At 37.8% G+C, this 16048-nt stretch overlaps 1 protein-coding gene across 2 annotated transcripts in view; it reads right to left on the bottom strand.

Moving 5' to 3' along the window:
* Positions 1–6694: 6694 nt before the first annotated feature.
* The window catches only part of wdfy2 (WD repeat and FYVE domain containing 2), a 41834-nt gene continuing 32480 nt past the window's right edge, over positions 6695–16048 (bottom strand). Inside the window, exons 9-12 of one of the 2 annotated variants that reach the window (XM_043700437.1) lie at positions 13214–13315; positions 9697–9827; positions 7665–7773; positions 6695–7025 (exon numbers count right to left, since the gene is read on the bottom strand). In XM_043700437.1, the coding sequence (XP_043556372.1) occupies positions 6996–7025; positions 7665–7773; positions 9697–9827; positions 13214–13315 (372 nt within the window). In that variant the 3' untranslated portion in view covers positions 6695–6995. The other variant, XM_043700435.1, reaches the window with a different exon arrangement.

Here is a 16048-nt window from a genome sequence, read left to right as displayed (position 1 = left end):
ACAAATAACAATCACTCAGCATATAGTTGATTTTAAACGGTGTTGTGCATACTTGTAAAAGGGAAATCAGCCATTAAAATTAATCAGTCCTCCTTGCTTACTTGTCATGGTGTGATCAGATCATTAACCTAGCTCGAGGTATAACTCAGTTTTTAAATTGTCTGCTCCATTCTTCCAAGAGAAGAGTAAATTAGTGCAAGATGATTTTTTTTCAGAAAGGCATATGTGAGATGCTTACCCCCAGCTATTGCAAAGACAACTGCATAATTTAAAAGGAAACACAAAGATATTGAAAGCTCAAGAGTATAAAGGACTCTATGGAGAAAGCACAGTAAGATAATTCTTGTGATAAGCTTACATTGGCACAATTTTCTGGACAGTCTTATTCTGTACTGTAAGTTTTTACCCACAGCTATATAACCGCTGGCAAATTCAGAAAAATAGAGGAGCTGATAATCATTTGAATCAGACCATAATTCTGTTTTCAGCTGGAGATTATATGCACACTTGGCTAAATAACTGAAATGCAGTAAGCAGAGCTCATGTTTTCAACACATGTAAATTCAATGGAAGCCATTTTAATGCCATGGAAATTGTAATGTTGCTGGCTAGATGTTAAAAAGGTATGAGCTCGATAATGTACAGGTATATGTGGGAAGGGTGAGGGAGGAAGAGGATGCACAAGTATTTCTATCAAATGCTTTCGTTGGGTCTTCTTTGAAGAGAACTAAGTTACTAGAATGATATGGCTTACGTAGTTAAATAGTGTTGTCAAGCCAAGACCATTCACATGCAGAAGACTGAGGGATGGTCAGATAGAATGTGATTAAAACGATTAAAGGAATCAGTAGGATGGAGGTAAGGAGGAAAACACTTGCACTGATCAAGAATGAAGAGACATAATCCTAATCTAAGAGCGAGCACAGTAGAATCAGGCGGTATCTTTTTCCAAAAAACAAAGGGTACCAAGGGAAATGGAGTGGAGGTACTGATCTGCTGTTCCTCCTTGCACATCATGGTCCAAATAACAAAATTGAACAGATTCAATAATTTGAATTGTTAAGTAGATATAACCAGTGTAAATGTAACAAGTCTTGTGTGAGACCATGTACGATTACACTGTTTTTGTAATGCCTTCTGACTTGACATACAAAACTCATGTTCCAACGCAAAAAAGGTAAAGGAAGAGCATTGATACAGCCCATTCGCTGAGACTGATCATGCTGTTAATATTTTTATTTCTAATCATGCAGACATGATATTTGCAATATAAATAATGTGAAGAAAGTGTTTTTTTTTTGTTATTAGCCATACATGCTTTCTACTAGCTCTACCACTGCAAGTTTCCTGTGTCAGCTGCCTTTCCATGCTACCACATTTTCATTTGTCCTCCCTGGCAGGAAATAAAACTGAATTACTGAAAGAAAACAACATTGAGGTTAAGGACCATGTGATTTTTTTTTGGTTGGTGGCAAGCAATATTTTTATGTATAAAGTAATGGAGAAGAACACTTGTGGAACGCCAAGAGGTTCTGGGAAATAAAGCAACAAGGTGGTGATCTCTTATTGTCACACACACAAATTGGGAAGACAATACTGCATTTCTGGAGGGAAATCACAATGCTGAGATCTGAATACCCAAAACCAATGTACTGTTCAAATGCAGTCCACATAGTGGCCTTGAGAAGCTAGAATCTTCAATATACTGAAGAACTGTGCACATTTAACAAGACCATGAGATGAACACAATGTGGACTGCCTCAACATTGTTTCTCTCACTGAGCAGCAATGAGATTGTTTGACTGCTCATTACTCCAGCTTTGTACTAAATGTCATGGTCTACAGTTATGACACTTCTAGTTTGTTCAGTCATAAAACCAATATCATTTAACCCATTACATTAGTATGTGCAATATGTTACAGAAATTAAGAGAAAATCTCAGATGAGACAGCATTGCAAGAAAACCGGTGAAACAACATTTCAGGTCAATGGAACTGTTGCTTGCCATGTTTTTGATCTTAGAGTTTCAGATTCCTACCCTCAGCAGTATCTTGAGTTTGCAGGAATATGGGATTGTCCAGATAGCTCAAAGCTATGAACTCCATTGGCCTCCAACCCAAAACCTAGGCTGAGTCCTCAGTTTGCAGGGGCATGCTGCCACAGTATATCGGGATACAATTCCTACTGTACATTAAGCTTGTGCACACTTCACAATGAGTAATGTAAATAACGACTCAATTGTTCCAGAAGTATATTTTTCAATGCACCTTAAGAGACAGGTGAAAACCAAAAGTAACCAGACAGATATTTGCAAATGGTTATTCAGTTTGCCTCCATTGAGTCTGTTCACACCATTTAGGATTTAAGAAAAAAAATCATGGAATACAAATAAAGACAAAAAAACAGTACTTGGAAGTATTACTTATCCCTGATTTATACTGCCATATAAAACTAGTACCAGAATTGATCTGAAGACAGCTGTACGGTCTCTGTTTTTACACCTTTGGTTTATTCAAGGTTTACTGCACATGACAAAACAAGCTTGTGTCCATTGTTAAAGTGTATTCCTGGGAAATCTACATATATTCAAGGGTCCAGAATTTTAACACAGTTGATTCTGAGAATTAACTCATTTAAAATTCACATAATATTGAACTTTAGAGTGCAGTGATGTACCCAGAATGATTCTACTCTGCACTTTATGTACATGATTCCACAAAGCTACTTTTCACATACAACAGTGTAAACCAACAAGCTAGGGAAAACATCAAGACTAATCTTGTATCCAAACACGTGCTTTCACAGAAAGATATGCAAATTATATTTAAAAAGTGCTATTTGTAGATATTTTCTAATTAACCTGTTCAGGGATGCTTTTGGAGCAGGTGGGACTTAAATAAGTACTTCTGGCCCAGAGGTAGGGACACTACCACGGTACCACAAGAGCCCTTAGCTGTGCTATTTATAGTTATTTTAATCAACCTGTTCAGACCCAGGGTCATTGTCAGACTTGAAGCTCCCAGTAGGTGCACTGCGACTGCTGCACAATCTGTGCTATTAGGAGAGTTGTACAAACAATCTAAAACATCAAAGATAGGACCTTTGCTCCATATTATGGGATAAGTTAGGAATTAGAATGACAATACATTTATCCAAAATCCTGCTTAACAGCGAATGAAAGTCTAAGGCTCCTCCTATTTTTGTCCTGGACAGTGAAAATTTGTCCAAACAAGTTAATTAATAACTTTTTCTTTAAAAATGACAAGTTGCCTTTGGGTAGACGTACAATCAGAATCTAGGCAATCACCAATAGCAACAGCCATGCTGAAGCAAGTTACAGCATGCTGTAGCCAAGCAGGATTTTCTGGCTGCTTCTTGCCTACACATGCTGAAGGAAGCAAATCTCTGAGCCATCTGTCAGACAGATCTTCTACAATATATATTATGACACTTGTAAACGAGTAACTTTCCTCAAGACCTCACCTATAATCGCTAATCTTTTCTGAAATGTACTTGCTTTGGAAGCTCAACAGAGAAGCTGCATTATCATAAGTTCCTGGGATGAATACTGTCCTATGATCAAAGGCTGAGGAAATGGTGCCTACATTCTCTAGCATTCAAAAGAATGAGCGGTGATTTTATTGAAACATCCAAGATAATGGAAATGTTTGGTAGGATAGGCACTGAGAAGTTGTTCCCCGTGGTTGAGGAATCTAGAACACTTGTATACAGGTTGAGGAAAAGGGGTCATTTATTTTGCAGAGCGATAAGAAATTGCTTCAAAAAATTGTTGTTAATGAGGTAGATAGACAGACATCGGATCTCTTGGAATCAAAGGATATTGGGAATAGACAGGAAAGTGCATTTAAGTCATATCAGCCATGTTTATGTTGTATGGAGCAGACTCTAGGGACCACAAGATCAGTTTCTGGTCTTATTTCTCATGTCCTTTAAAGCAAATACATTGCAAGGTGATATTTGAAAGCAGTTCTTCACAAAGAACAGGAAGAGTGGAAATCTGGAATCTAGTTTGGTTGGCAGTGTTGTAATGCCAGAATTTCCCTCACCTCTTGTGACTGATGAAAAGTAACTGGGTTTTGTTCATCAGCACTAACGTGTAATCAAATTTTAACAAAAGGCTGGAAGGGTTGGAATTCTCAAGGCAGACTTTTGTTCGGTCACCAAGCTCCGACATGAAAAGTTTCATCACAAAAATGCCTTAGATTTGGATGAGCACATCATGATTCATCACTTCAATCGGCTGCAAAGTTCACTCATTGCACAACAGACCAAATCAACAATGAATTTGGAGCAATGGCAAGGTTCCCTAGTTGAAAGATAATTGGATTCACAGAGACCAAATGAGATTCCAATCAAAATCCTGATTGGATTTAAATGAATGTCCCTTAAGTTAGTTCCATTGCTTCTTCATACAAGATGGTATAGTATCAGAAGTTAGATGAGTGCTTAGTGTTAAAAATATTCAATAGGACAGAAACAGAGAAACTATTTTGAGTGGGTGAAAAAGAAGAATAAGGGAAAATAACCCTTTTTTACATGCAGAGTAGTGCAAAACTAGGGCCCGTTACCATGACCCTGTCCCCAGTAGCCATGGATATTGGGTGGTAAATGTAGCTTTTATAAGGTAAGGGTATCAAGGATATGCAACAGATTGAAATGGACTGCTCCCATTCCCATGTACATTTGCTCAGTGTTGTGCTCCACAAAATGTAGTGCTTTAAGTTGGTTATTACTAGTTACTTTGTGCTTTAAATGCAATCTTCTTGCACCATATTGATTATAAAGCACAGCAGATGGAATGAAGATTAATTGCAAGCATTTGAGTAAAACCGTTTTGCTTTAATGTGCATTGTACATAATTGATGAAGACTCTCAAGCATGGACATGATGTTTTCTAAAGATGAAAAAATAGAAGTGGCAAAAATGACAATAAGTAACAATGGCCAGGCCAATCTGAGCTATCCTGTCTCTTACACAGGGTCTATCGTTGTGAAATAGTTGCTATTGATACCGTGTGTAAGCCATCTGCCATTTGTGTCAATGTAACAACAATAACTAATTTAGTTGTGAATCACAGTGGAATGTTGAGCATATAAAAGGTACTAATGTAATGAGAGTCTTTCGCTCTTCAAATTGTCCACTGAGTCAGCTCAGTGGTGGATGAAGATCTCTGCAATCAAGACTGGCTGATCACATTTACACTTGAAAATACACCACTCAAAAAAAAGTGAACCCAAAACAAAACGCAGAGTTGAAGAATAAACGAAGGGAATAGATAGGAGTCAACAGTTTCAATGTGGATCAAGCAGCTGCACAGCTTATGTGTTCAAATGCCTATGACTCAGAACTGGAGGCAAGAATCCCGACAATCGGCTCACATGCTACATCAACAAACAACCGAGACAGCCAGTGTCTGGGTCAGCACCAAGAATTACAACAACATGGAAATGAGGTGAAAGAAGTCAATGAGAAACTAAGGAAAGTGGTTAGAATTTCCACTATATTTTCTGAAGTAAGAAATGTAGTGTAATTTGAAAAGACAAGGAGTAAAACAAAAGCCCATTTAACTAACAACAGAAGTTTCAAATTCCATGTTGGTCATTACAGTACATGCATTACTGATCAGAATAGGTCTAGCTGGATCATTGAATGTATTACAAGACTATAACACTCATCAACAGAGTGGGTTTAGCCAGATCACCAGACCACGGCATGCATTCTGATTAGAATGGGTTTGGTCAATTCACTTAATACATCGGTATATTGTAAGGAAAAGCAGAAGCCAAAAGAAAGAATGCATCAATCCAGAAAACAAGGCGCATAGCTGTAAAAAGCACTCACTGTTCCTCAATTATTGCCTTTCCTTTTTCAAAGGAGGCAATGGGATAAAGAAAGGAAGGAATAACAAGGATTATAAAATCCAGAGGTAAGGAAAACATTTTAGTTTTTTTTGAGTATCAAAATTGTATTCTCAGTAAAACAGTCTTGAAAACAAGATTGAGTCAGTTGTAGTTAACATTGCTGACTATATGTTGTGTTGATTTGTTTGGAACCACTATTCGTCTGACAGACCAGAGTTCCATTCAACAGCTTGTGAGCTATACCTGTATTTACTAATCATTTACACCTTAAGTTAGAGAAAAGAACTGGTTTTCTGAACCTATTTCTGCAGATGTAGGAGGTTGGATTAACTGTTTAAAAATCACTGGAGAAAACTTGGAATGCTTTTAGTACGGAATTTTCACTGTTTGAGACATAGAAAATGAGTGTCCAAGTCAATTTAACCTTTATCACTTCCTTTACCACAATTCTGTTTTCAGAAATGATTTCTCTTCTGCTGTGGAAAAAAAATCCAAGTTATCAGTATAAATTATTTCTCGTTCATAATGAGAAATAATTTTAAGTAGCCTGCACAGCAATAAAATTATTGTTAATAACATGACCAAAACAGGATTTGCCCTCAAGGATGAAGTTTGGTTAACAAGCAAGTTACAAATAAAATTGAAATACAAACAAAAATAACGAACAGAATTTAACACTGCATTTAAGAAAACACAGTTCACAGAAGTTGTTTCACACCAGCAAAATTACACAAACACCTCAACTGCACAAACCACCCTTTGGAAAACCGTACTTCATTTTTCACAGCCAAGTTTTTTCTGGATAAGAAAACACAGTTCACAGAAGTTGTTTCACACCATCAAATAAATTCCAGCAAAATTACACAAACACCTCAACTGCACAAACCACCCTTTGGAAAACCGTACTTCATTTTTCACAGCCAAGTTTTTTCTGGAATCATTGCACTTTAGGCTAGTCATAAGCTGTTCAGGGTTTGGAAAGTTGCTTCGAAAATGTAAAATTCCTTGGTTCCTCATTGATGTGATCACACTGCATGACCACTACAGACTGATCCTCCATGTGTAGACTAGCCTGTTTGACAGAATCCCTTTGTAAGATCATCAAGAGCATGTCATGACACCACAGGAGTCATATCCCAGAGCTGTGAGGAAGTATAATCAGAATTCTGGTTAACACCTTTGTAAGATTTGTAATGTTGCTTGCATACCAAGACCAACCAGATAACAATAATGCCCCGGAGCATTACATTTCTAGATGACTGCAGCTCCAATAACTGTAGCCTCATGATATGATTTTTAAAAAAGGAATTCAACACTGGTGTAAGTAATCTAAAAACTTGGGACGAATAGATGATGATCATGTTATCAAACACAAATACTATTATTGGATTTAGCTGTGATATTTATCAGGAAATCGCTCACTTTAGCCATTTTCCATGGTTTAAAACTGGCGTTAGACAGCAGGTGGCTGCAAGCCTCCTGGAGTGCTAATGGAAGTCTGTTTATGCTGTAGGGTTAGAACAGAACAGATAAAACATTATGCCATCAACTTTAGCAGAATGTAGTATGAGCAATTTTAAAGATTTATTTGGAAAGCTTTTGGTTCAGTTGGAAGGAGATCTAACCGAAGTCAGATGCAAGTATAGTTTCACTGAGAAAAATATTTTCATAGCAGGCAACTGTTGGTTGTTAAACTGTTGGTGGCATTCCATTGGGAAAATAAATTGCACATATCTCAGAGATACTGGAGATGAGAAGGAACAGTCATCAGGTACCCTTACCTTGATAACCCGGTCATTTCCGGATGTCAAAAGCCAGCCTCTGGTTACATCATAATGCATGTGAACCACATGGTGCTTACTGTCATGGAAAGTAGCTGTTGGTGCTCGGCTGCACACGTGAAAAAATAAATAAAAACCATTCACAAATCCAGACAGAGCAAAAACGGATGTTTAAAATCAGATATTGACAAGCAGGTCGGCATTTGTAATATTAAGTATAAAAATAAAGACTCAAATTTGCCATCCTGCCCTTCAGTAGTGGAAATGTTCAGTTATTCCTCCTCAAACGGAGGGAAACTTCTGTCAACAGTCTATCCACAGATGCATAGCTAAACCAAAAAGCTGTTGCTGACCTTGTGTTTCTCCATTCATAATCACAAGCTGTTGAGGTTCCCTCAAGAATTTAATTCAAAATAACAGAATTTTAACCCTTTACTTACTTTGATCATAAAAATCTTCAAAATGGTTACACCCTTTCTTCAGGCACAATAGCAATATTATAACTATTGCGAGAAAAGTTTTTTTATTTTGAATGATCATCCAAAGTGGACAAAAACTTATTAAAATATTTCTGAAAGTTTATATTTCGCTTTCATCTTATTAGTGCATGCATTCCAATCATTTCTTTCATCATCAGCAAAACTGAAGAATGAGAAAGTCTTTAACTTCTTATTTTGCGGTTGTTGAGAATACCTTAACGATTAGTTAGTTTCTTGATGACATCATTGGTACTGGTGATTTTATTGACATGGCACTAAGTTTCAAAATGGTGTCAGGAAAGAGGAAGTTTGCCTCACAAAAATCGCTTTGCAGGCAGTTTTCTTAAAGGCCAGCAGCAATGTCATTGCTTTGCCACTGACTGCAAGATTCAGCCCAATTTCGTGTCTCCATTTTGACTCAAGGTGCTTTTTCTTTCTTTGTGTGACACCCATGTTACATCCACTTCCCCACCGTTATGATAAGATAAATTCCCCCACCTCATATCATATTCACAGTCATCTGTCTTATACATTCTACAGGTGCAATCACAATCACAGAATCCGTACAGTGTGGAATCAGGCCAATCGGCTCATCGAGTCATGACCAACCCTTTGAAGAGCATCCTGTCCAGATCCAGATCTCCACCCCTCTATCCCCATAACCCTGCACTTCCCCTGGCTAATCCACCTAGCCCGCACATCTTTGGACTGTGGAAGGAAACCAGAGTACCCAAGAGGAAATCCACATAGACATGGGGAGAATGTGCAAACTCCACACAGACAGCTTGGGGGAAATTGAATTTGGGTCTCTGGCACTGAGAATCCCAATGCTAACCACTGAGCCTCTATGCCGCCCAGGCAAGGCCCTCTCCACTGTCCAGAATTTTAAAATATTTTTCCAACATCACCTTCCTTCAGAATATCCACTTCAAACAACTCTCCCAAGTCACTTGCAACTCAATTTTTAAGCTGCAAATGCCTTACCCGTTGGTCCTCCAGTGAACTGAATTCTTAACTGTTGATCTGCTTTACAAATCCCTCACCTCCACCTTTGATGTCCTTACTTACTGTAAAAACTTATACTTTCTCCAATTTGGGCAATGTCCACTGGTTGAAACCCATCTTCATTCCCTCAAATCACAAGGAAATCCAGTTTCATCAACTGCAAGATTGTACCCACAAAAATTCAGCACTCTACTGAAGTATCTGTCTTGATTTGTGTGAGATTCAAAGCAAATCCACAGATTTTCTAGCTGAACTGTGATTACTCAGTAAATTTGACTCAATACACAAAATGGACCCCTCTCAATTTAAACTGATCTCTAATTTGAAATAAAGGTACATCACATAGTTTGAAATCATAACAAGCATAAGTACAGATGGTGACTTAACTAGAATTCCCATGTTTAAAGTACTTTTCCAGTTTTGATGGGTTCCAGATAGATATTCTCAATCATGTGGAACATAATCAAAATGAAGCTGCCTATCAATTATATCACTACTGTAAAGTTTAACAAGAGCCTTGCCCAACTGTAATTTTTCACTATACTTACTCTTCATCTGTTATTGATTCAAAGCAGCCGTCACAGACCCTTACTTCAAACTCAAATCCCATCAATGGAATGGAGGATCGCTTTGAGCTGCACTTCCCACACAGAGCTTTCCCACATTTTCTGCAATGGTGCTAAAGCAAAAACAGATAAAGACACAGCATATTGTAAGTAGACCTACCACAGATTCATCCGGACAAATAAAATCTGAACTGAAATTTGGCCAAAACGATTCTAGTCCTAGCTGAAGATTCCCAGGCGGGCAGGTTTCAATGATGAGGATAAAGTACATAGCCTAAGTGTGTATGTCCCTGAACACAGAAGATCAAGGGATGATTTAATTGACGTGCTTAAGATAATTAACAAAGCTGGTAAGGTCAATGAACTAATTTATTTACTGAAAAAACATGGACAAAAGGCATAGTCTCAAAATATTATTAATTTGTTCAGGGATGAATTCAAGAAGCAAATATTCACACAAAAAACAGTGCAAGTCTGAAACTCTCTCCTCCAAAAACCTTGTCATGCTGGGAGTTAACTGAAAATTACACAATGGGATTGACAGAATTTTGTTAAAACAAGGATATTTAAAAGTACTTGAGGTAGTTTGAGATTAGAGAGCGTAAAGGCGAATGATTCACTCTTGTTCCACTGTCTGGAAGTATTAGAACAATCTTTTGTTGAAAGTAAAATTGATTATGTTGACCATGTAATCTTTTAGTCTCCCTTGAACTCAAGGGAGGTGCCAAAAGACTGGATAATTGTAAACAACAAACTGGATAATTGTCCAAGAAATGTTGTAAGGATAATCCCAGCAATTACAGACCAGTCAGTTTAACTGCATTGGTGGGGAAGCTTCTAGGATAAATTATTGACACATGGAAAAAGGTGGATTGATTTGCCACAGTCAGCACAGATTCCTGAATGAAAAGTTGTGTTTAACTAAGACACTTGAGTTTATATTTGACGAGCTAAGGGAAAGGCTTGATGATCGTAACACTGTTGACTATGTAATCTTATAGTCTCCCTTGGACTCAGGGGAGGTGTACATGGATTTCCAGAAGGCATTTTATACAGTGTCACACAACAGACTTGAGGAAAATTAAATCTCAGGGTATGAAAAGGACAGTGGCAATGTTTGAATGCGATAAAAGAAATAGAGAGTCAATGGATATGTATTGGCCAGGAGAAAGATTTCTCGTGGAGAGCCCCGGGGTCTGTACTGGAGCCTATACTTTTCCCAATATTGATTAATGATCTGGATCTTGGTGTGCAGGGGGCAATTTCAAAGCTTGCAGATGACACGAAACTTTGAAGAATTGTAAATAGTGACGACAGCATTGACGAAAAGGACATTGAGATGTTGGTGGAATGTGTGGTAGATGAGGTTCAATGCAGAGAAGTGTGAGGTATTGCACTTTGGTGGGAAGAACATACAAAGACAATGTAGATGGGGCTATAATTCTAAAGGGAGTATCGGAGTAGAGGCGACTGTGTGAATTTGTGCACGATCACTGAAGGTGGCAGGACAGCTGAAGAGAGCTGTTCATAAAGTGCCCTCTGCTTTATTAATAGGGACATAAAGTACAAAAACAAGGAGATGATGTACAACTTGTATAAGACATTTGTTAGACCTCAACTGGACTACTGTGTACATTTGTGGGTGCCACATTATAGAAGAGTATGTGCCCGAGAGGTTTCAGAAGCGATTTACTAGCTTGGTTTCAGGAATGAGAAACTTCAGTCAGGAGAACAGACTGGGACAGTTCTCCTTGGAGAGAATACAGTTGATAGGAGATTTGATAGACTTTTTAAAATCTGGATAGAGTATTTAGGGAGATGCTGTGCCCACTCATAAAAGGAACCAGAAAGAGAGAGCTTAGATTTAAAAAGATGTGCAAAAGAAGCAAGGATGATGTGAGGCAAAAAAATTCACAGTGAGTAGTTACTTATGGTATGGAATGCACTGACTGGAAATGTAGAGGAGGCAGGCTGAATTATTCAAGATAGCACTGAGTGATTATTTCGATAGAAATAGTGTGCAAAAGGAGATTCGTGTTAGGTAATGAAACTCATTTGAAGAGCTGGTGCAGACACATTGGGCTGACTGGCCTCATTCTGTGCCATAAGAATTCTGTGATAATTGACTGGAGTTCCAAACACAAGTCAGATTGGACTAGAAGTGCTAGCTTTGTTTCTCTCTCAACAGATGCTGCAGACCTGCTGAGTTTCTTCAGCACTTACAGTTTTACTGAAGTAAAAATGACTGACAACGCTCCATTGAACACAACAGAAAATTCAACTAGGCAACTGGCAAAATTATGGACAGGTAGAGTATGTGACAATTAACATTATTGACCCTCAGTTATGGAAAGCACAGTCATAGCAGCTTTGCTGGCATATTTCATCTGCTGAACACGTTTTGATACAAAAGGTTATAATTAGAAAAGGTCATTAAGCTCATCACAAGTGTTGCTCATTTTATTTATTTAGGAATCAAACTGACCAAAAGAATCTGTTCCTTGTATGAAACAGATTAGTTAACTTCTGAGAAAAAGTAGATTGTTTGCTTTAGTCAACAGGATATTGACAATTGTTCAGAGTGTTACACTCAAAAGGTTAGGCCTTACCATTCTGGATCAGAGATGACCGTCAGTTGTATGTGTTATTATGATTAGAAAATAATATTTTTCATGTTATAGATAGAATGGTCAGATTTCATCTTGAATATGAAAAACTGCAGCACCAAACTGCATTTGTGCATTACAACAATAGACTGTTCATAAATTTGTTTGAGTCAGATAAAATGATGATCAAAACATCTCTTTCAATTTTCAGTCACTACAAAGATAACTGAAATGGAGCACATCTGATGCTATTAATGAGCTGGTCTATAATCCATCACAATATACTATGGGATCTTTCCAGAAGCAGGAAGATACAAAGTTACTTGATTCAAGATACTTACAATTCATTCTGAGTTGACTAATTCTTACTGCTTTTCATGTGAAGTAATTTAACTCAAACCGAAAAGTCAATTTGACAATAAAAAGATTGTAATATATGACCAAACCAAAAAACCTGCCTTTTGTTTTTGCTCATTAGGGTCTTACGAAGGATCGATACTAAAAAAAAAGTTGATGGTTTGCTTTAGGTTTGCGAATACCACTCGGAACATTACCTCGATTATGACTACTCAATCTCATACTGATAATCTGAAAACGTATTCACATTTTACCAATATATTGTTACTAAAAATAGCATCTCAGCATTTTTATTTATTCAACTTGTGAGGCTATTTTCAATTGAAAGCACCATTCTAAATTATTCCAAATGCAAATAAAATCATTAGTTGTTTTTCATTGTACTGTGTATTATTAGTTCTGCTCCCAATGAGAAGAATTCTCATTTCCTGCAGATTACTGGGGCAACACATTTGTATTTGGCTCTGTGTTACATAGATTTTAATGCACTAAAGGCCAGCTTACAACTTTTGTTCTTACATAGTAATGTTGCATACCTGTCTCAAGCCAATTTTCTTACTGTCCCACATTTGTTTGAAGTTCCAGAAGAAAGGCTGGTCACATTTCTGGCAGGAATCACTATCTAACCAATCAGGAGTCTAACATTAAAATGGAGAGAAAAAGGAGTTAGTTCATTAAAAGGTAACTCAAAAGCTTTAAGTTCAGGGTAGAAACATTATTCAGATAAGCACACCACTTTCCTGGATGATCACTGAAATTCAAAATTAAAAAGGGAGGATTTGTTTTGCATCCTGTTCTGCCATTGATCATGAGGATAGTCTGGAAACCGCCTGAAGGCAGCACAGAACACTGATTCTACTATGCATACTCCAGTAATATTGGAATTCAAGCACTGTTACAGTCAAGAGACTTTAATTTTGCACTTTATCTAGATGCATCGAATCCTGTTTTCAATAGGGTCCCTTGACAAACTACATTCAGACAGACATGTAATATTCTAGAATGCATCTTGAAAGATGCCACAATTGATCTATGACATTCAGCTGACAACTTTTTCAAAAACAACCACCTAGCATGGAATACAATATTAATTTAAGTTAGCACTGGTCAGTGGCTCCAAACAAATCTAAACCAGTTGTTTGCACTGTGCATTAAAATATAGCCAAGAATCAAAAACACTTGCATTTATAAAGCACTTTTTCATAAACACAGGATATTCCAAAGTGGTATGTAGTGATAGAGGAATTTTTAGTGCAGTCAGTCTTGGAATGTTGGGAATGCAGGAGCCAATATTGCCCTGGAGGAGATAATGGTGACCTGCCTTCTAGAGCTGCTGTGGTCCTTGGGATGTAAGGATACCCACAGGGCTGTTAGGGAGGGAGTTCCAGGATTTTGACGCAGCAACAGTAATAAACTGCTAAGTCAGTGTAGTGAGACTCTTCAGGAATACCACCACCTGCCAGTTCCCTTCAAACACCCTTACAGTTCCAAGTGATAGAGGTCACAAATTTGGAGGGCACTGTCAGAGGATTAAGAAAATTAGATGGAATAAGAAAAGATAACAATTACATTTCCACAGATCCTACACGAAATATTACTTCATGAACTACATAATAAGAGATAACCTATTTCGAATACGTTCTATTGCATTTGTAAAGTCAAGGTCAAACGTTACATACAAACCAGCAGTTTATCAAAGTACAGTGAAGCAAGCTCCTGACAACATGGGAAACATGGGAAGGTGGCATGAACTTTCCCAAACTCTCACTTAAAAAAATGACATCTGCACATGCATTAGATTAGATTCTCTTAATTTAGATTAGATTCCCTACCGTGTGGAAACAGACTCTTCGGCCCAACAAGTCCACACCGACCCTCCGAAGGGCAACCCACCCAGACCCATTTCCCTACATTTACCCCTTCACCTAACACTATGGGTAATTTAGTATGACCAATTCACCTAACCTGCACTTCTTTGGACTGTGGGAGGAAACTGGGCACCCGGAGGAAACCCACGCAGACAGTTGCTCGAGGCGGGAATTGAACCCAGGTCCCTGGTGCTGTGAGGCAGCAGTGCTAACCACTGTGCTGCCCCTCTGCTTTACCCTGGAGGCTTAATACAGTACATGGAAAGAATTCCAGCAAAAGAAAAAAAAATACGGCAGTCATATTAACAATGAACATCCAGCTAGTAATTCTGAGGATGAGCTACATTCAGTGTGATTGAAGACATTACAAATTTGCCTGCAGTTAATTAAATTAAAAACATAGCTCTAAAACAAAACTAAGAAATAAAGATGGAAATGTCTGATTTAAGAATGAGGCTAGCTTTAAGCTCCAAAAAACGTGCCACTTTCAGCTGTTAGTTCAAGACACTGCTGTGCTAAGGATACATGTTGCGCTATGCAGCTACTTCATATTGTCAATATTGCAGTATAATTTACAAATTTCTTCCAATATAGCCATAAGGCAAACGGAATTACCATCAACTTATGATAGCGCTTCACTAACTTTTCTCCTCTTCTCCAAGAATACAAGCTCCATTTATCTGTGGTCTCATAAACCCAAATTACAGTCAGTGTCTCAAGAAAAGGCTTTCATCATGCGCAGGCCTTGACAATGTGGAAACAGCTTCAATTTTCTTTTTCTCTGTCCACTTGCTTAATGTTTTCGTCTGTATACAATTTTCTGCTCACTTCACAATTTACAATGTCTTTTTGCTTGTTTTTAAGTGAAAAAAGTGATATTACCATCTATTTCCAAACATGATAATTAGCATGTGGAGTGAAAAACTGGGGGCATTGCTTGTCACTGTCAGTTAATTGGAGAGTTTTGTCTCAATTATTTCCTGATAACACAAAAACACCAAAACATTTGGAGGACTCAGCCAACAACAATTAAGCTTTTCTGCTCTCAACTGTTCACTGGATGTTTTCCACAATTAAGCTGCAGTGTAAGTTAATGCTCCTTTCAATTTTTTTTGTGTGGTCTCTTCATTTCCATGCATAAAACTGTTAATTTGCTTTGTATGGCATCTTAAAAGGGGAGAACTTGTGAGTCAACACTACAATTCTTTTGTACTTACACAGCTTTGATGGAACAATGCTGTAAGCTGAATTCAATGCTTAGTTTAGACATAGGTGTTTGCTACATAACAGGTCTTAGATAGATATTTGGAAGGGGGGGACGGACGGGAGTGGTTAATGTTGTGTTAAACGATATAATGCTTTCAAAAATCATCAACAAGCCAAGGAAAACAGAGATGTGCACAATATTAAGATTGCATAGTGTCCCAATATAACCAGCTGTGTTCTCTGTTTGTGCAGACCTAATGCACCAGAGAAATCTTTTCCCCAGTAAGACTTAACCGT

This window comes from Chiloscyllium plagiosum, chromosome 12 (genome assembly GCF_004010195.1).
Source record: "Chiloscyllium plagiosum isolate BGI_BamShark_2017 chromosome 12, ASM401019v2, whole genome shotgun sequence".
In the NCBI taxonomy this organism is placed as follows: domain Eukaryota; kingdom Metazoa; phylum Chordata; class Chondrichthyes; order Orectolobiformes; family Hemiscylliidae; genus Chiloscyllium; species Chiloscyllium plagiosum.
The sequence above is the reverse complement of the archived record's forward strand: the minus strand, read 5'-3'. Positions and strand labels throughout refer to the sequence as shown.